This window comes from Channa argus, chromosome 20, assembly GCF_033026475.1.
Source record: "Channa argus isolate prfri chromosome 20, Channa argus male v1.0, whole genome shotgun sequence".
In the NCBI taxonomy this organism is placed as follows: Eukaryota; Metazoa; Chordata; class Actinopteri; order Anabantiformes; family Channidae; genus Channa; species Channa argus.
This window is the reverse complement of record NC_090216.1, coordinates 16758409-16783109: the sequence shown is the minus strand read 5'-3', so window position 1 is coordinate 16783109 and position 24701 is coordinate 16758409. Positions and strand designations below refer to the sequence as shown.

Sequence of the window (24701 nt, the reverse complement as noted above, 5' to 3'; positions counted from 1 at the left end):
GATATATTTTTCTCCGTCTAGTTCAGGCACAGAGTGACTTTTGAAGGCATGGACATCCCTCCTTCCAGATCCTCCCAGGAATCTCGCCTCTCCACCCTCTCATCTACCCAACCTTCCTCCCTATCCCCATCCCCGTCAGCCTCATTTTCATCCCCCCGTCCACTGTCCTCAGCTCTCTCTGTGAGGTCTGAGGATTCGTCAGTGTCAGAGCCTGGATTTGATGTCCAGCCTTACCTGGATAACCTAGTGCCCTGTGTCAGTGCTCTGCTATCTTGTTTTGAACGGGTCAACCAGATAACTGAGGATGTTCATAACATAGAAATGAAGCTAGAAGAGGCTCAAACCAGGAGAAGAAAGACGTGGATTAGAAAGCAGAAGAAAGGTGTGGAAGTATTCAGAGTGCCAGGAAAGCCAAAGAAGCTGGAGGTAGAAGGAAGAGTTATGGGGGAAGTTAGACTTCAGAAGAAATTTGCTGTTTATCCTAGTTCACAAGTCTCCCTGCCATCGTCCTTTTCTTTCAATACCTCCACACTGGACTCTTCTGCTTCACCAAATGTCATCTTCAGTGCACAAACCTCCCGCTCTGACTCTCTTTCGCCTCAGGTGTCTAGCAGGAACCATTATTCTCAAGCAATCAATCCTGCAGCTGGAATCTCTGGTTTGTTTCCCACAGTTTCTACTGAGATTAAATGGTTCCAAAGGAGAAGAGCTTGGCACTCTGGGAGCTCCCATTCAGCTGATGCAGCTCAGAGAGCTTTTCTGTTCCCAGGAGGAGCTGTTCAATGTGGAAATGGAGGAGAAAATGTGGCACTGATAAATGCCAGACCAAGGAGTGAAGACGGAGTGAGATGGCATATCAGCGATGGAGTCCCTGTGAAGAGGAAGGCTTGGATCTCAGAAGAGCCAGACACTGAGCAGTAATACATTTTCAATGTTAAATTAGTCAACATGCCTTTTACGTACAAAACACAATTCATATTGACATTTTAACCTTTATTAGGGTATGAGTTTTTTTCTTCAAAATAAAAGTCTTTGCATGCTACATACTCTCCTTTTTTACAAAAGTACTGAACACCCACCTAAGAACGTTTTGTGTTCTTGATGAACAAAATGTAAAGTACTGAATACCTCTAAATGTCGCTATGCTTTGAAATCAGCAGAGTTGATTTTTTTGCAGATAAATAAAGACCTGTTTTCAGAACATATGGTCTGTAAATGGGTGTATTTCTTTGTATGTTTTTAGAGAACAGTACTGTGTGAACTTGCATTTTTATCAGTGTGTTTGCTTTAAGTGATAACGTGGCTTCGTGATTATTATATCAGCGGTAATTCATATTATTTCTTATCAAAAGGAAAAACCCTAATAGAATAGAGTAAACACATGATTATGCAGTAGCAAATACTTGCTACACACTGACATACTAAGGTGAATGCCTGTAGTGTTTGTCTGTTTTAAATTAAAAGAGATGTTTGAGTTTACTGTGTGTGGACAGTTTTTTTAAAATTTATATAATATGCAGTTTTGATTTGGTTTTATTATTTAAGATATTTAAAACAAACTATACATATTTACAAGTAGAGTAATTGAGTAAAATGTGTGAATATGCAAAATGAAATAACAACAAAAAATTACGTACAGAACTGAAATATGACCCAACGACAAAAGATAAAAACTGAATAGCTTTGTAAGAAAAATTTGAAATTATCCTGCACATGATTAAGCACCACGTTTGACTTTTCAAAGAATCCCTTAACTTTTAGCTGTTAGTAAAACCTTCAACATGTACACAGCTATTATAGCGTGCTGTAGGTTTCCATAAAGTCTTGTTCTTTCCTTTAATCTTATAACTGACTTTGTGTCAAAGTCAATGATTACTTTTTTCTTAACTTATCTTGAATTATTTGTGTTTGCATTGCACTTTAATAGTGGAATGATAACATATCAGTCCAGCAGTATAAAAGAGGATGCATCCCCATCAGCAGGCACTCAGGTTGTGGAGTCTACAGGTGAGTATAGGATCACAAACCTACTAGATTACTGCTGCTCTCTTCTGAACTATTATTGACCTTATTGACATGAGCCTGATTTCCTGCTGTTCTGTTCAGCTGAAATCCATTGTCTCTTACAGTTGACAGCATTGCCGAGAAGATGAAGTGGGTCATTGTTGTGTGTGCCATGGTGGCACTGTCTGAGTGCCTCATCCAGTAAGTCAGCCAGATCATCAGTGCAGCCTGGTCAACAGAATGCCTAGACCATGTTAAAAGTATACAAGTAGTGAGCACTTTTAGAGAAAGGACCTTTTATTAGACAAACTGAACGTTTTCAAATATTTTTTTATCGCTTACTCTGGTGACCCATAGAGTTCCCCTGGAGAAGGGCAAAACTGCCAGGGAGATCCTGGAAGAGAAGGGTCTGTGGGATGAATACAGGCTGAAGTATCCGTACAACCCCATGTCCAAGTTTGACCACCGTTTTGCTGTGGCTGGTGAGAGCATGACCAATGATGCCGATGTGAGTAACAACTGTTAAAGCTTGAGGAGATGGATGAATAAAACTTTGACAAAGCCCTCATTTTGGTGGTGAATGATCTGTATCTCCTCTTCATCTCCAGCTGGCTTACTATGGAATCATCTCTATTGGAACTCCTCCACAGTCTTTCAAAGTCGTCTTTGACACTGGTTCTTCAAACCTGTGGGTGCCCTCCATTTACTGCAGCAGTCCAGCCTGCAGTATGTAAACCTCTACATGCGTAAACACCTGCACAACAATAAAAGTTGGCAACACTCAAAAGGGTCGTGAAAGTTCATGCCGGCTGAGCAATGTCAGGAAGGGAACCAAGATCATGTAATCTGATAAATGTCATAAATCCCAAGAGTATGGATAGAGTAAAATTCACCTCTGTCAGGTGACCATCTGGAGTAAGATTAGAAGAGTTACATTGTCAGTATACTCAGTAAACCATTGTAGAACAACCAACTAGTTAAGGTAAGGGTTAGAGACCATGGCTTGTCAGGATTGCTTGACATAGATGTATCCAAGATCTTGTTGTGCCTTTGTGGCCTCAAACAGCCTGACATTACTTCTCCCAAAGTTTATATTACAGACAACCTTGCATTATTACTTGTATACTGATAATTTTGCTGACTGAGTTTCTGTGTAATTATGTTGCTTTTTTCCCTGTACCTTCCTAGACAACCATGACAGGTTTAATCCCAGCAAGAGCAGCACCTACAAACCCAATGGTAGTCCTCTCGATATCCAGTATGGCACTGGCAGCATGACTGGCTTTCTTGCATATGACACAGTGACGGTAAGAAATAAAAACATCCAGCTTGTTCAAAGAGACAAAGCAACCACACTCAAATATCAGTTGGCCTGCAAGGTCTTATTGTTTTGTGTGGTGCCGAAGGTGTGAACAAAAAACAGAAGAGGTTGTGCTGGTCCTGTTCTTAATGTACTCAATGTGTGTTTGGCTGTCAGGTGGGTGGTCTTGCTGTTACAAACCAGATCTTGGGCTTGAGTCAGACTGAAGCTCCCTTCATGCAGTACATGCAAGCTGATGGTATCCTTGGCCTTGCCTACCCACGCCTATCTGCTTCTGGTGCTACCCCAGTCTTTGACAACATGATGACAGAGGGCCTGGTCAGCCAGGATCTCTTCTCTGTGTATCTGAGCTCGTAAGGGCAGCCATAGACTTGTTATATCCTATGTAGGGAAAGAAAAATACATCCAAACCTTTACGATAGAAACTGATTTTTATTAAGTTCATCAGTACGTTCTCCTTGTCGTCTGCAGTAACTCTCAGCAAGGCAGCGTGGTGACATTTGGTGGTACTGACCCCAGCCACTATTATGGTCCAATTACCTGGATTCCCCTCTCAAACCAACTGTACTGGCAGATCACAGTGGACAGGTATGGCCACAAGTTGGAAACATCATTAAAAGGAGTTTAAATGTTTTCAAACCAAAGTAATATTGTAGGCAAAGGTGTTTTCAGTATATCTGTCTTTACTTTGTGTCCTTTTCAGTGTTACTGTCAATGGTCAGGTTGTGGCTTGCAGTGGTAGTTGCCAGGCTATTGTGGACACTGGCACCTCTCTGATTGTTGGACCTCAGAGCAGCATCAGCAACATCAACAGTGCAGTGGGAGCTACCAGCCAGAACGGAGACGTAAGTTCCAGACAAGACATGAGGACATTTCATTTGAGCCTCTTAAGTATAATGCAACATAACAGAGTTGAACAAAAGAATCAAATGTCGATCTTCTTTCACCCCTTTCTCACTTCTTTGTCAGTATCTTGTCAACTGTAACGGCATCAGCCAAATGCCTGATGTGACCTTCCACATCCAAGGACAAGAATTCACTCTCCCAGCCTCTGCCTATGTCCGTCAGGTGAGTGTTTGTTTCCCTCCCATATGTTGTATTTTTTCTTACCTTGCTAAACTTGCTAAACTACGTCTGGCTGACATTTTGAATCTGAATCACTCCCACAGTCTCAGTATTATGGCTGCCGCACTGGCTTTGGTAACGGAGGTGACAGCCTGTGGATCCTGGGCGATGTCTTCATCAGACAGTATTATTCCATCTTCAGCAGAGCCCAAAATATGGTGGGTCTGGCCAGGGCTAGATAACTTTGCTGGTGTCACCCTGTCCAAGAGTCTTGCAACAATCATATAAACATCTATGTACATTAGTGGGCTCTCCAGCATGTGTGGTTTTCACTGCAACTATAATGAAGTGTAATCCCCGAGATCTTTTTCTTGTCCTTTATATGAATCAGTTTCCTTAAATCCAATAAAATAAGAGTAAAATTAAATTGAGTGTTTTTTTTTAATAGTATTGTTAAAGGGGCACAACACATTAGGCTTCACGCAATGTGAGAAACAGGGTAACATTTGTGTCTCCACCATGGTTGCTGCTCTGGGACATGGGGCAAGGGGAGTTACATGAAAGACAGACACAGACAAGTGGACAGGATGGGAGCTGTCAGGTAATAATATGAAGCTATTGTTAGTAACTCTAGTCACTATTAAGCATTTTAACTCAACTTACTACCAAATTGTACTTTGACCTTCTCTGATAATTGTTGGTCTTATAGGATAATGATGAATCTAAAACATGGTCTGAAATAGTAAAAGTAAGGAAGAGTCAGAAATTGAGCAAACTAATATAAATATTTTAGAATAGTACAACTTTAAATACTTCACTTATTTTTTAATTACTTTTAATTTACTTTGCTTATTTGTAATTCATTTAATTTGAGGAACTCATAAACCTACCATAATCATATTTTGACTGTATATTCCCTTAAAAAAACAATAATATAAATAAAAACGCAGGTTGCAGGCTGCAGGTAATCTTGACTTAGTTGTTATCTTTCCATTACACATTTTCAAAAGTTTAAAACAGTCTAGTGGTTGCAGTCATCAATTCGTTCACACCCTTTTGCAGGGGTCCCTGTGATCACCTTCCCATTCTTTCTCCCACAGAGATCCTGCCTTTAGAGTACAGCAGGTGTTTTGACCCTGTGCGATTCGAGTCCCACTGAAAAGGTTTAATTAGCGGACCCTGTCGTGGTCTTACATCAGGGCCGGATTCTCAGCATTCACTCCCTGTAACTGTTGGAGATCTCCATGGACACACTTTATTCTCTTTTGTCCTCACTGGTAAAACTCTGATTCATGTTCTTATTTAGCAAGTCTTGATCATAGTCTACAGCTTGGGCTAGAAGAAACTCAAACAGGGTTCATTCCTCTCTGTACAGTACAATAGGTAACAATAATGGAATGAGGAAGTTTTACTTTATCATATCTATTGAATATCTCTGTGGTAACAATTCTATTTTGAGAGTTCCTTGTTCAACACAGTCTGTGTGACTACAGCAAATTCATTATTCTCTCCATTGTGTTCTTAAGAGCACTAGCCACCTATGAGCAATATACTATTGACTTTCATGGCAACATCGGTTCTTTGTTCTAGTTGTTGCTGTCAAATCTGAGGTAATAAATCACTGAGGTAAAGCTGGGGATTACCGTGGCAAGGTAAGTGGTGCTTCTGGAAACGTTTGATCTTATGTCTGTGAAAGGCAACTTATTGTTAGTTACAACTTTTTAGTGTGTAACTTGAGTCTGATGTTTTTGTAGAATTTGAAATGTTTGCAAAAGGCAAAGGGAAAGAAAAAGCCACAAGCTACTGTGACTGGATGTCACAACTACCACCTGAACTTCACGACATTCCTCTTTTTAATCTGGCCATACCAGGTATGAAGCTGCTTACAATGATACGGCACCGAACTAACACAGCGCACTTTGTCCCTTCTTCATTACAATAAAAGTGAATTGTCAAATCATGGCAATGTCAAGAGAAAACCTTTATCTTTACCTTATTTTTTTTCTTTACCTCATTGTCACATACATTTTGTGACAATGTATTTACCCTATTGGTCAATGGCATTGTATTATAGTATCATTTAAAACAAAAAGCTTTTGCACTGACGAAGGAACATAATTTTTCAATTTATCTGAAGGACACTGACAATCTACAGTCCTCGAAGCATATTCTGTAAGTTGGTCATTGAATATGGGCAGAAGCAGATGAGATATCTCCTGGTGGTCTAGAAAGGCCACAGTTGAGAGGTTGATCAGTTTTAAAGACCTCTTGTGGTTGAAACACCCAACAGCTTGGAGATAAGGGTCCACCAGTGTTTGTATCACCTCCGGTGACTAGCCAGGTTCTGGGTTCAGGGTCTCCCATGAGGTTCTTAGGACTTTCTACACTGGGGATGTGCAGCATCTGCTTACAGCGAGCCTCACCACTTGGTTTAGATAACAAGGCCCAGGACCTAAAAGTCCTCTCCAGGGTGGTTCAAAGAGCAGTGAAGACCACCAGGACACTGCATCACAGACATCTACACAAAGACATGCAGTACCAAGGGCAAACCAAAAATGAAAGACAGCCAACTGTCCTGGACATAGAATCATGTCTGCGCTCCTGTCAGGGAAATGTTACAGGACTCTGAGGACCAACATAGAGAGATTCAGGAAGAGTTTCTACCCTCAAATAATCCAGTTACTAAATGAAGAGATATGAAAATATATTATAATTAATTTTATGCCAAATAAAGTCTAGGTATAAAGCACAGAGCCAAAGCTAAAATCCCCATGTTAACATGCTGATAACATACTGTAACACATCCTTATGCAGGTTAGTGTGTGTGGTCAATCTCTTCATTCATCACACTAATGTTAACACATGAGCAGCCTGGATTTCCATACCAAATATCATGTCAGAAATTTTACTTAACTAAAAAGTAAAAAACAACATTGACTTTCTGGAGAAATTATTGAAAAAGTCAAACGCTTACCTTAGTGTTTAGGATTATTTATCTGTAGAACATGAGTATAAAAAATGTAAGAAAACACATCCAGTTGTTGAAATAACACAGTGTGGACCAGCTGACAGAATGGTCGTACTCACACTACTAGCAAAACCAAAAATACAAAATCACCAAATTCTTGAAAAATACGATTTAAACTGGACTGTAATGACAGGAAGTTTTTTAATTGTAATATATGTTTTACTGTTTGTCTGGTAATTCTTAGGAAGCCATGACTCAATGAGCTATGATTTGGACATTAACTCCTCCATAGCTGAGCCTGACAAGCTTAAAAAATTCAGCAAGATTTATTGTGCACGTAAAATAATTCTCAAATGGGGAGCCACTCAGGTAAGTTGAGCTACAACCATGTATTTGTGCATATAAAGAAACACAGACAGAGGTGTTTGTTTGACTGATATGTTGAGGATTGATATTTATTTGAAATCTGCTGTATTAAGACATACTATTCTGCCACACAGAATGTTCTCAGGGACTTCAATATGTGGGCAGAGAGGCACCACAAAGAGATCCTCATCCTGGCATTCTCCCACTTCAAAGGGTTTGACAAAAAAACTGAAGAGCAGCTCCACACCCATCTTATCAACTTCATAAAGAGCTTGTTTGGAACCAAAGTCTTACACAGAGGAGTAAAGTACCAATTTCATTACAATTTTTATGTCAAACAAATCTCATTCTTCAAAAACTTGGCTTCTTATGGTTCTAGTTTGTTTAGTACATGTACATAAATGCCATTAAAGTTCCCATTGACTTACCAATACACCATATAAAATTATCTCCTTACTTTTAGCTGTCATTTTGGAGGCAATTTTTTTAGCCTCCAGATGACATCACTTGGAGAACCTTCAGTTCAGAATGTTATTTTGTTGCTCACACTATGGAGTTTGTAATCATGGTCATCCTGCTTTTCCAAAGTTAACCAGATGACATCATCTGAATTCTTAAAGATGATAAACTTTTTCAGGTGGAATTGGAGAAATATTTTTATATACAGTAGGGAGGTTTAAAAGCATTAATGTACATTTAATGAAAATACTTATTGTAAGAGACAACTGCTTTTAAATAATTAGAAGTTGAGCATACTTTTGATTATTTTTCTTTAACAACAGACTACCCCTACCCTGAGGAGCTGCTGGGACCAGGGCCGAAACATTATAGTTTCATATGATTATCATGCATATCAGCACCCTGAGATATGGACTAAAATACCTTATTTCTATGGCAATAGTATGAAGCCTGCAAAAGTTGAATCCAAACTGAGTCAGGTTTTGGAAAAAGAAAGGCCTTCACAGTGTGAGTCTTCACTGTTCCTGTCATATTGTCTCCTAAATGCAATTCAGTCTTTAAGTTTTACTTTGTCTATGACCTGCAGGTTTCTTCGTGTGTGGCCTGAATCTGACGCTGCCAGAGGATGCCAGCATACTCAAGTACATCCTTCGCCTCTGTGACAACTTTGCCAATGTTGTACGGAGGAGTCTCCCAAGGTTGCTGCAGTGGCTGAAACTGCAAGCAAGCAAGAAACCAAACATTGTTGCCTCAGACCTGGCAACTTGTGAGGACTTTGTGTCAACAGTTATCCAGCTCAATATTTCCAAATAAGTGTATGCATTGTGGAAATGCATCTCTGTCCAACCACACTATGTATCTTTTTTTAATTATTATATTACAAAACTGTCTTTCTCTCTCATAATCACACCTATCTGCCCCTTTAGTTCGCCATCGTGTGTCTATTTCCGGTATTACAATAAAGTCTTCCCATCATGCCTGGAACTTTTGTCCCCTCTGTGTTTGTCAATAAAGAAGCTAACATTAGCTTGATAAACCCATCAAGCAACAGCATTACCGAATTATGATGCTAAGACTAGCATGGTGTCGGTCGACATCCAGAAATAGCTGCGTGAAGCCTGCACGCCTGTTAACTCCAGGTTTTTCGGGAGCGTACAGTACACAGCAGTGTTCAGGGGGGAACTGGAGGTATCTGAGGCCAATTCCCCACCCAACATTAAGCGACTGGTCACTGCTTTCACTTTCACTACCGGCCTACTACCTCAGGTAAAGCCACCACGGCTAAGGTGAAGCTAACGTTAGCAGCACATTAATGTCACAATAAGCACATATTTATGTAACTAACCTAGCGACAGTATTTACGGAATGGCAAATTTTGAGTAATGCTGCATGGTAGCTAACTGTCACGGAAGATGCTTTGGACGATTTAAAGTACTACGCCAGACTCCTTAAGAAAATCCTATATTTAAATACGGTCTTATGGGCTTATGCAAATAGGCATCTTCCTGACAATAAAGACGTTTAAATGAGGTCTACGTACCTTTTGCTTTAATTCGGCATACATACAGAAGTCAACAAACAGGATTTGATTACCTCAAATGGCAAGATTTTCTAACCAGTTTGTTCGGTAAAGTTACTTCTGGGTCGTTCTCTGCTTACGTTAATTAACAATCAGTTCCTTTTTGGTAACATATAAACAACGCAGATAGTTGTGCGTGTGTTATATTTATTCGACCGAATTAAAATGAATCGTTTATTACATCGCAGTGTATGTTCAGGTATGTTTATTGGGACATAAACGTTTATCAAGAAGCAGAGTCGCTTCTAAATAGATGTTATTGCAAAGGAATTTGACATTACTGACCGACTGCTAACGTAACTTCAGCTGCAGAAAGGAGCTTTTGAGCGAGCTTTTTTATTTATAAGTTTAGTATCGTGGTAACCTTTAGTTTTATTCTTCACATTTTACGCGAGCTTTAAAAAAAAATCAGAATAACATTATTCAAATGAATAGAATAGTTAAAATCACAATGGGAAAAAAACAAAACATTTATTTTGGAGTCTGTCAGCTCTACAAACAGCTTTTGGAAAAAGCAGGAACAACACAGTTGTATTACCAAAACTAATTAATGATGATTCAATTACACTTAACTACACCTATGTCAGCAAGCACCCTCACATAAGGCAGCACTCACTGCAGCTCTGCCATATGTTCTACTTTTACAATGTTATAAGTTGAATGCATTATACCCGTGCATTATACCTCATTCATTTTTAATAAAGTGGCCCTCCAGTCCAACTCCAGTAACCACTTCAACCTCAATAATAAACAGAGAGTAGAATGATCACCTTTCGGACACTTTCAACTTAAAAAAATTGAGATATAACATTGTAAAAGTAGAAGTCATGACAGATCTGCTGTATTAGATTGTACCGGTGTTTCCTAATAAAGTGGCCATTGAGTGTATGTACTCAACTGTCTTTTCTCTGCTTTCTTGATTCCTTATTTTTGGAGGCCCATAGAATGAAGATTGATCTGATATAAGCAAATAGTAGCGAAGTTGTAAATCTTTGATTTTTTCAGTCCATCTGTCTTTATGAGCATGGCATCAGGGGATAAAGTACCATCATCCACCCTTCACAGACACACGAACAGGTTAGTGAAGGAGAAGTCACCCTATCTGCTTCAACATGCCCACAACCCTGTTGACTGGTGAGTAGCTTAAAAAAGATAAGCCATAAATGTGTAAAAAATTTAAAAGCTGATATTGCACATACTCATCTTTGCAGTATTTGGTTTCCATATTAGGTATCCATGGGGACAAGAGGCTTTTGACAAGGCAAAGAATGAAGACAAACCCATATTTTTATCAGGTAAGAGGCCCTTATTTACGTAAACCTGGTATTAACAAGCATTTCCTTTTGTGGGCATTTATACTCTTTCTCTGCCTATATTCTACTCTTCTTAAAACATCACCGCAAGAAAAGATAAATTACTCCTTGTATCATACATAAGGAGATGCAGTGGTTCAGTTGATAAGGGTGGCCACCCACCGACCATAGGGTTAGAGGTTCACGCCCCTGCTTTTCACCGCCAACATGTTAAAGTGTCCCTGAAGACACTGAACACAAGCCACTGAACCCCCACCAGCCCATCCCCATCCTCAGCTGCGCAGTGCCGGTCCCAAACCTGGTAGAAATTGGGGACGGTTGCATCAGGAAGAGCATCTGGAATAATGATCCGCTATGGGATAAGCAAAATGGCAAATAATAAAAAAAAAACTACTTGCATCATCATACTTAGATGCACACTGTACTGCACACAGGTTACTGTGAGTTACTATATTTATAATTCTCTGTCTCTGCCTGACCCTCAGTGGGCTACTCAACCTGCCACTGGTGCCACGTGATGGAAAGGGAGTGTTTTGAGGATGAGGAAATTGGCAAATTCCTTAGCGATAACTTTGTCTGCATCAAAGTAGACAGAGAGGAGAGACCTGATGTGGACAAGGTCTACATGACCTTTGTACAGGTGTGTGTACACAACTGCCTAAAATTAGTTTTTTTCCCCACACATGACTTGAAACTAATATGTTATTTTGGTTGCTGATGTCTGTAGGCGACAAGTGGAGGTGGAGGTTGGCCTATGAGTGTGTGGTTAACCCCTGACCTTCGACCTTTTATTGGAGGAACATACTTCCCTCCTAGAGACCGTGGAGGGCGACCTGGACTTAAGACAGTCCTTTCCAGAATAATGGAACAGGCAAAGGAAAATTTGTGATTTTGAGATTATGTTCTGTATACAGTTGTTTTAAATATTGTATTATATTCAGTCTCAATATGAAGGATTTGATCTATGTTCCTCAGTGGCGGAATAACCGTCCTGCTTTAGAGTCCAGTGGGGAGAGGATCCTCGATGCATTAAAGAAAGGCACATCCATTGCAGCAAATCAAGGAGAGAGTCCTCCACTGGCACCAGATGTTGCTAAGCGCTGCTTCCAGCAGTTGGCCCGTTCCTATGAGGAGGAATATGGAGGCTTCAAAGATTCTCCCAAGTTCCCTACTCCAGGTAGATATTTAAAATAAACCCTGATGTCAGGTATTCTCTGGTTCTAACTCTTTTTCTCTGCTTTTTTGCCAACTCCATAGTAAATCTGATGTTCCTTTTGACGTACTGGTCGGTGAATCGCTCCACAACAGAAGGGGTTGAGGCTCTTCACATGGCTTTGCATACACTTCGCATGATGGCGCTGGGAGGCATTCATGACCATGTGACACAGGTTCATACATGTTTGTTCTAGAGTTGGAATCAACCACTTAATTGGTTAATCATTTGAAGGAGAATTAAATGCACATGTTTAATAATTGATTAATCATTTTAGTAATTAAAATGTTTGAAAAAGCCAAATTATAACTGGTTTTGCTGCTTAACTTTAATATGCATAATATTAAACTGAATATAGTTTTTAAAGTGTTTGTAAAACAGATATTTTGGCTCTGATTTGATTAATACTGTGACATGATTAATCAAACAACAAAAAAACAAAAAGCTTAAATTACATGACAATAGAGAAGCTTGTGTTGTCCTCTAGTCCTCCACTTGCATGGTTATGACCTGCTCTAGGCAGATTTATGCCTAAACTATATTTATTCTTATTAGGTTAGGTTTAAGTTTGCATCCCCTTACACTTAAATTGCATGTAGGGTGATGCAAACTTAACTGTAAACAAAACAACAAAACACAGTAATAACGTACGTTCGACTAGTAAAAATGTTCACTTCACCATCAGAAGTAACACAAATGGTTAAGAAATGTATAAAAAATGTTATAAAGAATTTTATATTAATGCAAAAGTTTGCATTCCTTTTGATAAATTAATCAAAATATAAGTTCATTTAATTTCTGATGAAGTAGATTCCTTTAAACACATTCATTTGATCGTGATTTCCCTTTAACTTATTGTGTGACTAAACCAGTTGCCTCCAGCATTGATCATTTAAACAAGTTGGTGATGATTTAGATGAGTTACTTCGCAGAGGATGACTCTCTCTCTCTCTTTCTTCCCCTGTCAGGGTTTTCATCGTTACTCTACTGACTCCTCCTGGCATGTTCCCCACTTTGAAAAGATGCTGTACGACCAGGCTCAGCTGGCTGTAGCCTACATAACTGCCTCCCAGGTGTGTGTGTGTGTGTGAGTGGCTTGTCTGTGGCTCCATATTCTTCTCTTTTTGTGTATCTGATAGGGTAGTTATCCTTCCATAATTCTGTCTCAGTCTTTATTGCTATAATATTCAGTCAGCAAAAACCATTGTTGTACGACTTGGCAGAGTAACTAGTAAGTCAGTCACAATTCAAGTGATGTCACTGTTATACACATATTGGTATGTTGGCATGTTGGCTCCACTGGACAGTAGAACCTCAGTATTTACCTGAGGTTTTACTTTTCACTGGGTTGCCCCGGATTTCAGTGTGGACAGAGGAGTTATTTGGAAATTATTTAGGACAAAAACCTAAAAACAGTTAAATACAGTATGTTTTTGTGGTCATTGAGGGAATACTGTAGGGGCTACCTCCGTGTACAGTATGTATTGCATGCTATAGTTAATCTCCTGCATTTAAATGAAATTACTGCTAAGATGGAATTATGACTCTAAGCAAGTGTGTGTTACATATTTCTGCTTTTTCAGGTGTCAGGTGAGCAGCTTTTCGCAGATGTGGCTAAAGACATACTGCTCTATGTCTCCAGAGACCTTAGTGACAAGGTGAATCATCTGCAACTGTGTTAGGATGTAAAAGTGTATGTTTGGGAATCATATTTCAGCATTCTGCACATATGCAAATATATGTGGGTTACATTTAGTGATGTTCGCATAATTGTATGTATGTAATTTTTTCTCTTAATTATTATTTTTGCCTTGCTTCTCCTTGATTTGTCTTAGAAACGTTATTCCATAATGTAGGTCTCTTTGTGTGTTATTATTGTGTGTTACATGTGTTTTATTACTGTACTGTTATACTTTTTATTTTATTTTACTTTTTTATGTCACTTTTTTATTCAACAAAAAATGAATGAGAGACACTTCCCTTCGACTTTCCTCTTTTGATCAGCTTCTTGTTTTGTCATAGTTTGGTGTAGCAATTTAATTTAACTTTTTCTTTTGTTTTGTTTTTTTACTTCTTTTAACTTTTGTTAATTCAACTTTTCCCGTAACTGTTTGTTTTCTTTGTCACCCTTCTTTTTGTCATCTTGTTTCTTTCTCCTTTTGTCCATATTTATCTCTTATCGTCTTCTGATTCTGTTCTATTTTCAGTTTGCCTTCATGTTTGTACCTTTTAAACGGGCAAACTTTTTAACTTCTCGGCAGCTTCTGAGCAATCGCCATCTCTCCTGCGGGTTAACAGTTCTCCCACGTAATTTCCTCGGAAATTGCCTTTTTTGGTTGTTTCTGTTATACTAGCGTGGCATATACGCATACCCACAATGGGGTAGTGTCACATTAAGCAAACCTGTATTGCTAAAAAAGTAGAATTAAACAGAAAGTGGAATGTCAATTTACCTGAACATAAACAAATTACTACACTGAATTGCTGAATGGAGATAAGAACAAAAAGGCTAGTGGTGTTTCTTTTTTATACTCATCTGTTAACCCCTCGTTTAACTGCTCCTTTCTTTCTGCTTCTTTATTTTCTTTATTGTTTCATTTACTTTCTACAAAGTATTTCAATCCTGCCTCCTGACTTCATTACATTAATCAGTCAGCACGTCAACAGCCATCTCTGCAAAACGTGATGTTGAGATATTGGAGGTGTGCACATCAGGGCCTCTGTGAGCCCATAGCACCATTTTCTGCATAGATCTTAACTTCTTTCACATTGGTGCACTTAGATACAGTCTGCTTAAATATTTATGTATATTAATGGAAAAGCCTTTAGAGGACCCAATGTTGTGACAAGTGCACCAATGTGAAAAATATGAGGCAATAATAAGGTACTGAAGAGAAATTAATAACAGGTTTGTGTTGGGGACAGGGAGTGGGTTAAGTTAGTATTAATAGTGCTTGTTGATAGTAGGGCAATTATTAAAACAGACCAAATCAAGAAGTCAGTTATCTGCGGATGACATAGTCAAATTGTTAACTGTAAAATCCATCTTTAGGGATAACGATTGTGCGTTTTTGTGTGCTTGTGCTGTGTGCTCATGGAGGGCAAAGGGTGGGGACCCTGTTGACAGCTTCTTAAACTCCATCCTCTCCTCTCAGGGTCAAATCCCCTTTTGATTAATAAGCAAACAGCAGTGAAGAGAGCACACAATTAAAAACCACACTCACTCTGATCATTGTATACTTCAAGATTTATTACATAATTATAGGCCAATGAATTAAAGTTGCAAAGGTAATTCACTGTATACTTTGAGTTTCTTATTACTACACTAGCAGGGATCTTCCCTCAGCCATATGGATTGCTCAGGTTCTCATCATTCCTGAGACATATTGTTTCACTGCTTTGTCCAGTCTCCCAAGAGACAGCCTTAAAACATCTGTTCTCTGAAACAGTCAGGGGGTTTCTACAGCGCAGAGGATGCCGACTCTGTCCCAGCAACTGGGGGACCGGAAAAGCGTGAGGGGGCTTTCTGCGTCTGGACAGCTTCAGAAGTTCGAGAGCTGTTGCCAGATGTGGTGGAGGATGCTACTGGAGCTGTGACACAGGCAGACATCTTTATGCATCACTATGGGGTCAAAGAGCAGGGCAATGTTGCTCCAGAACAGGTAATTTTTACTTTTTACTGCTCAAATGTAGCCACTGCAAACCTTGCTTTGTTAGCAAGTGCTTGTTGTATTTATGTAGACAGATTTCAAATAAAAACTATCATGTACTGTAGATTGGCACATGGTATTACTAAAATAATTAATAGTTTTATTTTTAAATCATTTAACATTGTCTTGCCATTCGGCCTTTTAAGGCATTAAAGCTTTTCTATTAAGGTATTATCTTGACAGCTGTTCCAGTCAGTATGAGCCGATTTCTGTATGCTATGTTGCCAGGACCCCCACGGGGAGCTGCAGGGCCAGAATGTGCTGATCGTGCGTTATTCAGTTGAGTTAACGGCTGCTCGCTTTGGAATCAGTGTCGAGAAGGTCAATGAGCTCCTGGCCTCAGCTAGAGACAAAATGGCAGAAGTGAGAAAGAGTCGGCCACGTCCACATCTGGACACCAAGATGTTGGCCTCCTGGAATGGTACAAAACCTAGACAGCATTACACTACAGCAACATGACTAAGTTGGTAACAGCATCACCAGCAAATAACCAAGATTAAGTTGCCATTACTTAATGAGGTACAATTTGTTGAGGATATTGCTTTGTTTTTCAAAATGTAGTAAATGAGAAGTTTACTAAAAGGATACTAAAGGTTACTAAGTGTAATTAAAGCGTCCTCTTCCCCTAAAATTTTTAAATGTGCTTCGATGCTGTCTGTGGAATTAGCTGAATGTTTGAAGATAATTTTGGACTACATGAGCTTTGTTCATTAGCTCTTATCTTTATTTCTTGGGGCACCTGAAAGTTTGTAAAACCCCATTTGAATTGTCTATGTTTCTGCATAAATATGACCTAATACTTTATCAGATTTTCCTAGGTCCTAGAGAAAGCAACGTCAATTAGAAAATGAAACAAAAGCATTACATGTACAATTCCCTCCAAAAGTATTAGATCAACAAGGCTAAATTGTTCGCTGTTCACTGCTGACCTTTTAGAGTTCAAAGCAAATATTGAATATCAGAATTTCTGCTTTTATTTCTTTTTTCTATTACATTTAATTTTACGGCTTTTGCACCTAAATATGTCAAGCAAAAAAAAATAAAAAATCACCTTTAATAGCAAATGAAATGAACGTATTAGTTTCAAATACATTGGAACATGTGAATGACAAGTGTTTCTAGTTACCTAGGGAAGCACTGTGATTTTCGAACAAAAAATGGCACTAAATGACTGCTCTTGGTTGCAAAGCCAAGAGTAGGAAATTCTGTAAGTTCTGGAACAAAGTTTTATAGGCTGCTGGGAAAAGAATTAACTTCTACCAAAGTGTGGAGGAAGAAAACAAAAAAGAGCAGATTTGCTCATAATCAAAACCATACAATCCTATCTGTAAAGCATGGTGGATGTAGTGTCATGGTTTGTGCTTGTATGACTGCTTCTCAAACAGGCTTACCTGATGATATAAGCCATCTTGGGAGAGAATGAATTCAGACATGTACAGAAACTTTTTGTCTGCCAGTTTACAGAGAAATGAAGTCATCATGCACTAAGACAGTGATCAAAACAGACTTAACCAATGACTAATCAAGCTGATTTATACTGAAGTGCCAAATCTATGCCATCCTCTTCATGTAGCAGCTGCATAGCTGCTGACCCCTAAGCAGGCTTCCAGCCTTAGGGTGCCTGATATCCACCTCTCCAGTAATGTAACCAATGTTGCAGTGACCAGACTGCAGCAGTTGTGATTGGTCAATTCAGTCCTTCTTCCTCGATGAGTTCAGTGTTCACAAGGAGTATCTCCTCCGATGTCTGCTCTCTTTTCTGCTTTGCAGTAATTTAAGTAAAAGTTACTACTATTCAGCACATATTAGCTCAAACTCTTAACATGGTCTGCTTTTAGTTTGGTTTAGTAATCATGCGAGAGAGAGTAATTGGAAGAGTTAGAACTGGCCAAATACACCTCAGTCCTTAACCCATATGAACATGCATTTAGCTTGTTAAAGAGGAAATTAATTAATCCCCTTCCAAAAAACAAAACAAAAACAAAAACAAAACAAAAAACAGATAAAACTGAGCCTTTGTCCTCCCTTGTCAGAGATTTTCTTGCTGGGACTTTAGTAAATAGAATAACATTTATTTATATTATTCAGCTTTTACTGACACCTTTATTTTTAGTAGTGGGAAAACACTATCTGTAGATTGTTACAGAAACACTAGTTGTCCGTTTGCATTAGTGTGATGCCAATTTGGACACCATCGTCCAGCACGTTGTCAGATGTGGTTAATTACAAGTACACAAAGCATACTGTACATACATAAATGCACACATACGCTCATAAATTTTTACTCCCAGGGCTGATGTCTTGAGATGTTGTTTTAGTAAGGTAATAAGGCTCTGCGATCCCAAGAACTTCCCAATTAGATACAAGAATCTTCTTCTCCTCTCTAATGAAGAAACCACTCCATTAATCACCTGTTCTCAACTGCAACACTTTGAAGATCAGGCTGTGCACTCATCAGGCTTTGATACACTACATGAAAGAATAGAGGAGGGAAAGATGGAGGAAGGAAGAGTTGTTGAGACAGTAGAGTGGTGAGTAGGAATGAGAGAGAAGAAAGTTCAAAGAGTGAGTAAAAATTAGGAAACTAGGCCTGAGTTGCAGCTACACATTGATAACTCAGTGAAGAGAGGACATGTAGAACTAATCATGCCAGCACATCTATCAACACCATCTTTACTGCTTGTTCCCTGTCAGGTCTCATGCTGTCGGCCTTCGCTCGTGTTGGCGCTGTGCTGGGGGACAAGGTTGTGCTGGAAAGGGCAGTGCAAGCTGGCAACTTCCTAAAGAAACACCTATGGGATTCTGAACAACAGATTATTCTTCGATCCTGTTACCGAGGAGACCAGATGGAGGTGCAACAGACGTAAGAGACTGAAAGGTTTTAATATCACTACAGTGTCTCGGTACTGTATACAGAGAGTAAACAAAGAAAAGGACAAGAAAAGAAAGACTGGGGGAAAAGAAGCTTTAGATCAAGAAACTGTACACACTTGCTTTTAGCTGATGGAAAAAGTTAAGAGTATAGGTCTTGTGATGCTCCGGCTAGTTTTATTACCAAATGTTGCATATTTTAGCTTTAAATAGTAGAGCGGCGCCTTCTTATTCCTTATCTCGTAATTACGAGTTACACGTTAGTGCAGCAAGCATATCAAAAAAATGTATTTTTCTTTATATTCCTCAAAGCAATGTATCAGCAAAAGCATTTTTCTGGTACCAATCAACTGCTCAATACTCGTCCTACATAAACCTAGGAAAAGCATGTAAATAAAAAATGTTTACAGCAAAGATCTAGTGTTGTTGGTAACATATAAAGTATATGTGTTATGCGAGATATGGGACTCATTGTAATGCTGAAAGCAGTGGTGGATTTGGTATAGAGCTCTGGCTTTAAAACTTATTCTTGAGAAGGTCTCTAACAGTAGATCTTGGTTTACTTCACATGAAGAATGCCACACTCACAGGCAGCAGACCTCCAATTATGAGGGCACTAGCTGATGATTTGGTAAAGTCTGTGGTAAATACAAAGATACCACATATATAATGCCATCTTTTATCAGGTTGTCTCTGCATGAAGACAATGTGCATTGAGGGGTTATTTACCAACCTGGCTAGTGTGACTGTGATTGCTGTGACAATGACCCCCAAGTGTGTTCTGAGTTCAGACTCATTTGGCTGCTAACACTGAGAGAATTAGGTACATTAACATTTAGTCATTTAGCAGACGCTTTTATCCAAAGCAACTTACAAGTGAGGTACAAGACAGCAAAAATCTAAGTCAGGGAGAAAACATGAAAGGAATGTCCTATTTTTAATAGATTAGATTTGCATTGCCATGTAGTTGTTAAAGTGCATATCATCAAAAATATGAATAATATGCGTAAGATTAAAACAACATATTTGTAATGGGATGACACTTTATAGAACTCATAATTACAGATTTCATGTTCCGGATCTTCTATTTATGAGTTATGTTTCTCGCAATAATAAGATCCATATCTTGAATTTACAAGTTATGTTTCTCGTGATTACGTAATTTTACAATGTCTTCTTTAATGTTGCTAAATGTAACCATAAATGATGCCAAGTTGAATCCCACAGTGCAACTTTCTTTGTCTATACATAACACTTATTGTTCCTCTTCTCAGGTGTGAACAATTTTACCAATCAATGTTTTAAGAATTTCTAAAGATCCAGAGATCATGATGTTTAGAAAGGTTAGAGTGGTTTTTAATTTATCGCTATTTGAGACGACAGTGGCATCATGGTTTAGGATAAGCTAATTTAATTCTTAATTCTCAATTTTATTTAGGCGATTGAAAGACTTATGAACTGAAGATGTTCTTAATATTAATTTCTGTGTATCTTAAATATCAATTTCCTTGTTTAATGTGACTTTAAATGTTAAAGGCTTCACTCGTGTGACCAACTTCTACAGGACATAGGAAGCATTGAGTTGCCATGAATACGAAGTGTTTCACCATTGGCTGCAGGTTGAATCATTGGCTCAGTTTACAGCCTATTGGTTGACATTTCAAAAAGCCAAATCCGCCAAATTCAACAGTTTAGTTTTGGAAGTATTGAGAACTATCACAAAGCTACTGCGATACTAAAGACGTCCTAAAAACCTGATTAATCTAAAAGGTCTCATATTTATAACATTGCTAAGTCCCGTATCTCTTAATTACAAGAAACTTAACTTGTAATTAAAAGAAGCATAACTCGTAAATACGACATCTGTAGTTCTGTAATTTTTTTTTTCCTTTGGTGATTGCAATGTGTGGCCTTAAAATAGTACTGACACAATAAAAAATTATACCTCAGTATAACTTAAGATTTATACTTAATTTTTCATGAGCCCCTATGTGACATGTCTATATGTAAATCCAAGTGAATTCTTGTGATTCATTCATACTTCCTAAGGTAAATTCAAGCCTTTGCCTAAGTAAAGGGGGTCAACATCCACAGTACCCATTCTGTATGAAAATCTAAAGCCATAGCTAATGTGAGGTTTCAGCAATGTGAGCCAATCAGGTGTGTATTTTCTCTCAGGTCCTTTAGGTGCTAACTTATTGTTGTAATACTGCAACGTGACCATAAATTGGATAATATAAAAATCACTAGCAGGAATGTACCTGTTTAAAATGCAAATAGAGCAGGGATCTGATTGATAAGAGGTCAGAAACTCAGCGGGTTACTTCTAACAATGTATGGCAGGTAATAAGAATAGGAATTAGTGTTTAGCCACAGTGTTATATTACACCAACCTTTTATGCTAAAACAACTCAGTCACTTGTCTCGCTCTCCTTGGTGCCTTTGTGGCAAGTTCTATAAAAGAGAGTTTCACTTGAAGTACTACACTGGTGCAATAAGCAGTTGTTGGATGATTGTTTATATGCAAACAGGAAACAACGCTATTGGGATCAGGTTATGTGAGGAAATATGAAAACATGCTCACTGCTGACTCCACAGGAGTAACCTGTTTTTTTGTAAAGCTCCATTTACATACACCAGTCTGTAATTACATTTCCTCCTTTCCCTCTGTCATATATTTGAAATGAGATTGACTGTATTGTAAATGGATTATAGGGGGAACGAGTTGAATGACATGGTGTTCAAGAGTTTCTTCTGGTCAAAACATTTCAACTTACAGCAAAGTGAGAGGGGAGGGGGGAGGTTTTTCCTACTTATCAAATTGTTTTGATTGAACAAAACATGGTCTAAAAAAAAATCTGATTTCTCCAGCTAAAATGCAGCCATGTTAACAAAATGTCTTTTAATCTCTTGATTTTCTCATGGTGGGTTTTTTTTCCCCCCAAAGCACCCGAGTCCCCACGCAGTACAGTACAAACGGCATAGCGAGTTCATTTGTCTTGGCTGTACACTAAAGACTTTTTGGTTTAAGATTTAAAAATTATTAGGAGATGAAAGAAGAAGAGTTACAGCTTTTATTGGATGGTTCCGTTCCTTTCTCAGTTGTTTGTTTGATGTCTTTAATCTCCTTTTCAGCAGATGAAATGCATGTGGATAAAGAAGGGCTGGTTATTGACTTGATAGGAGTGGCAGTGGCACAGTTGGTAGAGTGGCTGCCTACTGACCATAGAGCTGGAGGTATGCGCCTCGCTCTTCCCAACCACATGTCGAAGTGTCCCTGGGCAAGACACTGAACTTCCAACAGCCCATCCCCATCCCCAGCTGTGCAGTGCCGGTCCCAAGCGCGGTAGAAATCGGGGATGGTTGTGCCAGGAAGGGCATTCGGCATAAAAACTGTGGCAACTCAACATGAGGACAGGCATGATCCACTGTGGGGACCCTGAACGGATGGTATAAGCCAAAGGGACAAAAAATAAAAAACAAAGTGCTGGTTATTGACTTGACCAGGTAAAACCTTGATTTGTAGTGAGTTACCAATGTCTCATTAGAAATTCATTAGGTGTGTTGGCAATGCGTTTCTTGGTCATTTGTTTATATCTAGATATAATAAATGAACTATCCTTTGTATATGACCACCCAATTTCTAAGTGAGCGACAGTATTTGAACATATACAGTATATTTAAATATAGTAAATACATAACTTATGTAAATAAAATGTAATATTAGGTTGCCCCTTGCATCAAGTTTTATTTACTTGGCCCATTTAATACCATCCATTGTCCTCTGTTGAGTTGGAATTGTATTTTGGATCTCTGTCTCGCTGTATGATGAAGTTTCTCCCAATTCGTTTTTAGTCCCAGTTAAGTTACTCAAAAAACAGATTCACTCATCTGTTCCAATAAAGATTAAAATCCTAGAAAATTAATGTTGAAATTCTGAACTCACTCTTAGCCATCTTTTGATCTTAAAACCAAATGCCTTTATTGTACAGGGTAACATAATTTGACGTTTTTGTTTTAATACTGTAAGTGCATATACAGTGCATTCAGAAAGTTGTCGGACCCCCTTTATTTTTTTCAATTTTGGGGGTTTTTGGAGCCTAATACTACAAATGTTCAAATAAATTTTAACCTAAACTATGTACATGGTACATAATGATGAGGTGAAAACAATTTGTTTTACAATTTTATTAAAAATTAAAAAACTTAAATATCACATTGCCTAAGTATTCAGACCCTTTGCTCAATACTTAGTTGAAGTACCTTTGGCAACAGCTACACCCTTGAGTCTTTTTGGGTATGATGCAACAAGCTCTGCACCACTGGATTTGGGGATTTTCTGCCATGCTTCTCTACAAATCTTCCCAAGATTAGTCAGGTTGAATGGGGGCCGTCGATGGACAGCCATTTTCAGATCTCTTTAAAGATGTTTATTAGGGTCAAGTCAGGACTCTGGCTTGGCCACTCTAGGACATTCACAGAGTTGTCCCCAAGCCACTTATGTGTTGCCTTGACTGTGTAATTAGCATTGTTGTCACTTTGTCCTACCTCCCCACAGAATCTTTGGAGCTCTGTCAGAGTGACCATTGGGTTCTTATTCACCTCTTTTACTAAGGCCCCTCACCCCTGATTGCTCAGTTTGGCCAGGGAGGAGCTCTTGGTAGAGTCATGGTATTGCCAAACTTCCATTTGAGAATTCTAACACTGTGTCTGTGGGACTTCCCAAAATCTGTGCCTTGGAATAATCCTGTTTCTAAGCTCTGCAGGCAGTTTCTCTGACCTCATGGGTTTTGTTTTAACAAAGTATACATTGTCAGGTCTGAGGCCTTTTATAGAGCGGTGTGTGCCCTTCCAGATCATGTCCAATCAATTTAATTTACCACAGGTGGGCTCCAGTCAAGGTCTAGAAACATGAGCTAAATTTAAAGTGTTGTTGAAAACGATCAGAATACTTATGTACATGCAATATTTCAGTTTTTTATTTTTAATAAGTGTACATTTATTTCTACAAGTCTACAACGACAATTTAAAAAAAGAGATGATAAAATGTAAATAAAAACAGAATGCAATGATTCAAAGTCTCCTCAGCCCATATTTTATTCACAATAGAACATAAACAACGTTAAATGTTGAAACTGAGACATTTTACCATTTCATGCAAAATATTAGCCAATTTTGAATTTGATGGGCAGCATCACATCTCAAAAATGTTGGAACAGGGTGATGTTCACCATTGTGTAGCATCCCCTCTTCTTATAACAACTATCTCTAAACCTCTGGGATGTGAGGAGACCAGTTGCTGGAGTTTAGGAAAAGAATGTTGTCCTATTCTTGTCTGATGTAGGATTCTAGCTGCCCAACAGTCCTGGGCCTTTGTTGCCAGATGCTTTCTTTTATGATGCAACTATTGTTTTGTATTGGTGAAAGGTCTGGACTGCAGGCAGGCTAGTTCAGCACCTGGACTCCTCTCCTGCAAAGCCTTGCTGTTATGATAGATGCAGTATGGGGTTTAGCATTGTTTTGCTGAAATATGTAAGACCTGAAACAGACGACATCTGAATGGGAGCGTATGCTGCGCTGAAACCTCTGTGTACCTCAATTTACTACTATGTACATTGATGGTGCCTTTCCAGATGTGTAAACTGCCCACACTATAGGCACTAATGCACCTCCATACCATCCGAGATGTAGGCTTTCGAGCTGTCTGCTGATAACAAGCTGGATGATCCCTCTCCTCTTTATTCCGCAGGACACAGCGTCCATGGTTTCCAAAAAGAATTTCAAATTTTCCATCTTGCCTCAGACCATTTTTAATGAGCTTTGACCCAGAGA

General features: G+C 38.8%; 4 protein-coding genes across 4 annotated transcripts in view; all 4 read left to right on the top strand.

Moving 5' to 3' along the window:
* The window catches only part of pkd1b (polycystic kidney disease 1b), a 30023-nt gene extending 28544 nt beyond the window's left edge, over nt 1-1479 (top strand). The window contains exon 42 of the mRNA XM_067487961.1: nt 22-1479. Coding sequence (XP_067344062.1) covers nt 22-921 — 900 coding nt within the window. The 3' untranslated portion in view covers nt 922-1479. The remainder of the gene's footprint in view (nt 1-21) is intronic.
* A 627-nt stretch (nt 1480-2106) lies between these two features.
* LOC137105572 (pepsin A-like) lies at nt 2107-4817 on the top strand. Its single transcript, XM_067487959.1, has 9 exons — nt 2107-2205; nt 2362-2512; nt 2613-2730; nt 3193-3311; nt 3482-3678; nt 3797-3913; nt 4029-4170; nt 4295-4393; nt 4495-4817. Exons 1-9 carry the CDS (start codon nt 2150-2152, stop codon nt 4630-4632), a joined length of 1137 nt encoding a protein of 378 aa, XP_067344060.1. The 5' UTR covers nt 2107-2149; the 3' UTR covers nt 4633-4817.
* Nucleotides 4818-5800: 983 nt separating this feature from the next.
* LOC137105573 (PI-PLC X domain-containing protein 1-like) lies at nt 5801-9006 on the top strand. The gene is made up of 6 exons (XM_067487960.1): nt 5801-6042; nt 6145-6261; nt 7603-7727; nt 7859-8026; nt 8507-8690; nt 8770-9006. Exons 2-6 carry the CDS (start codon nt 6153-6155, stop codon nt 8994-8996), a joined length of 813 nt encoding a protein of 270 aa, XP_067344061.1. The 5' UTR covers nt 5801-6042; nt 6145-6152; the 3' UTR covers nt 8997-9006.
* A 240-nt stretch (nt 9007-9246) lies between these two features.
* The window catches only part of spata20 (spermatogenesis associated 20), a 54299-nt gene continuing 38844 nt past the window's right edge, over nt 9247-24701 (top strand). The window contains exons 1-12 of the mRNA XM_067487958.1: nt 9247-9449; nt 10768-10896; nt 10993-11057; nt 11561-11715; nt 11803-11946; nt 12051-12252; nt 12333-12463; nt 13257-13361; nt 13872-13946; nt 15738-15950; nt 16227-16419; nt 18693-18861. Coding sequence (XP_067344059.1) covers nt 9247-9449; nt 10768-10896; nt 10993-11057; nt 11561-11715; nt 11803-11946; nt 12051-12252; nt 12333-12463; nt 13257-13361; nt 13872-13946; nt 15738-15950; nt 16227-16419; nt 18693-18861 — 1784 coding nt within the window. The remainder of the gene's footprint in view (nt 9450-10767; nt 10897-10992; nt 11058-11560; nt 11716-11802; nt 11947-12050; nt 12253-12332; nt 12464-13256; nt 13362-13871; nt 13947-15737; nt 15951-16226; nt 16420-18692; nt 18862-24701) is intronic.

What these genes read in the sequence shown, in the direction of transcription:
- LOC137105572 (XM_067487959.1), top strand. Translation starts at nt 2,150, where the DNA reads ATGAAGTGGGTCATTGTTGTGTGTGCCATGGTGGCACTGTCTGAGTGC. An exon ending in TGGCAGATCACAGTGGACAG is followed by an intron (nt 3,914 to 4,028) that starts GTATGGCCACAA and finishes TGTCCTTTTCAG; the next exon opens with TGTTACTGTCAATGGTCAGG. An exon ending in CTACCAGCCAGAACGGAGAC is followed by an intron (nt 4,171 to 4,294) that starts GTAAGTTCCAGA and finishes CTTCTTTGTCAG; the next exon opens with TATCTTGTCAACTGTAACGG.
- LOC137105573 (XM_067487960.1), top strand. Translation starts at nt 6,153, where the DNA reads ATGTTTGCAAAAGGCAAAGGGAAAGAAAAAGCCACAAGCTACTGTGAC. An exon ending in TTTTAATCTGGCCATACCAG is followed by an intron (nt 6,262 to 7,602) that starts GTATGAAGCTGC and finishes GGTAATTCTTAG; the next exon opens with GAAGCCATGACTCAATGAGC. An exon ending in AAAAGAAAGGCCTTCACAGT is followed by an intron (nt 8,691 to 8,769) that starts GTGAGTCTTCAC and finishes TATGACCTGCAG; the next exon opens with GTTTCTTCGTGTGTGGCCTG.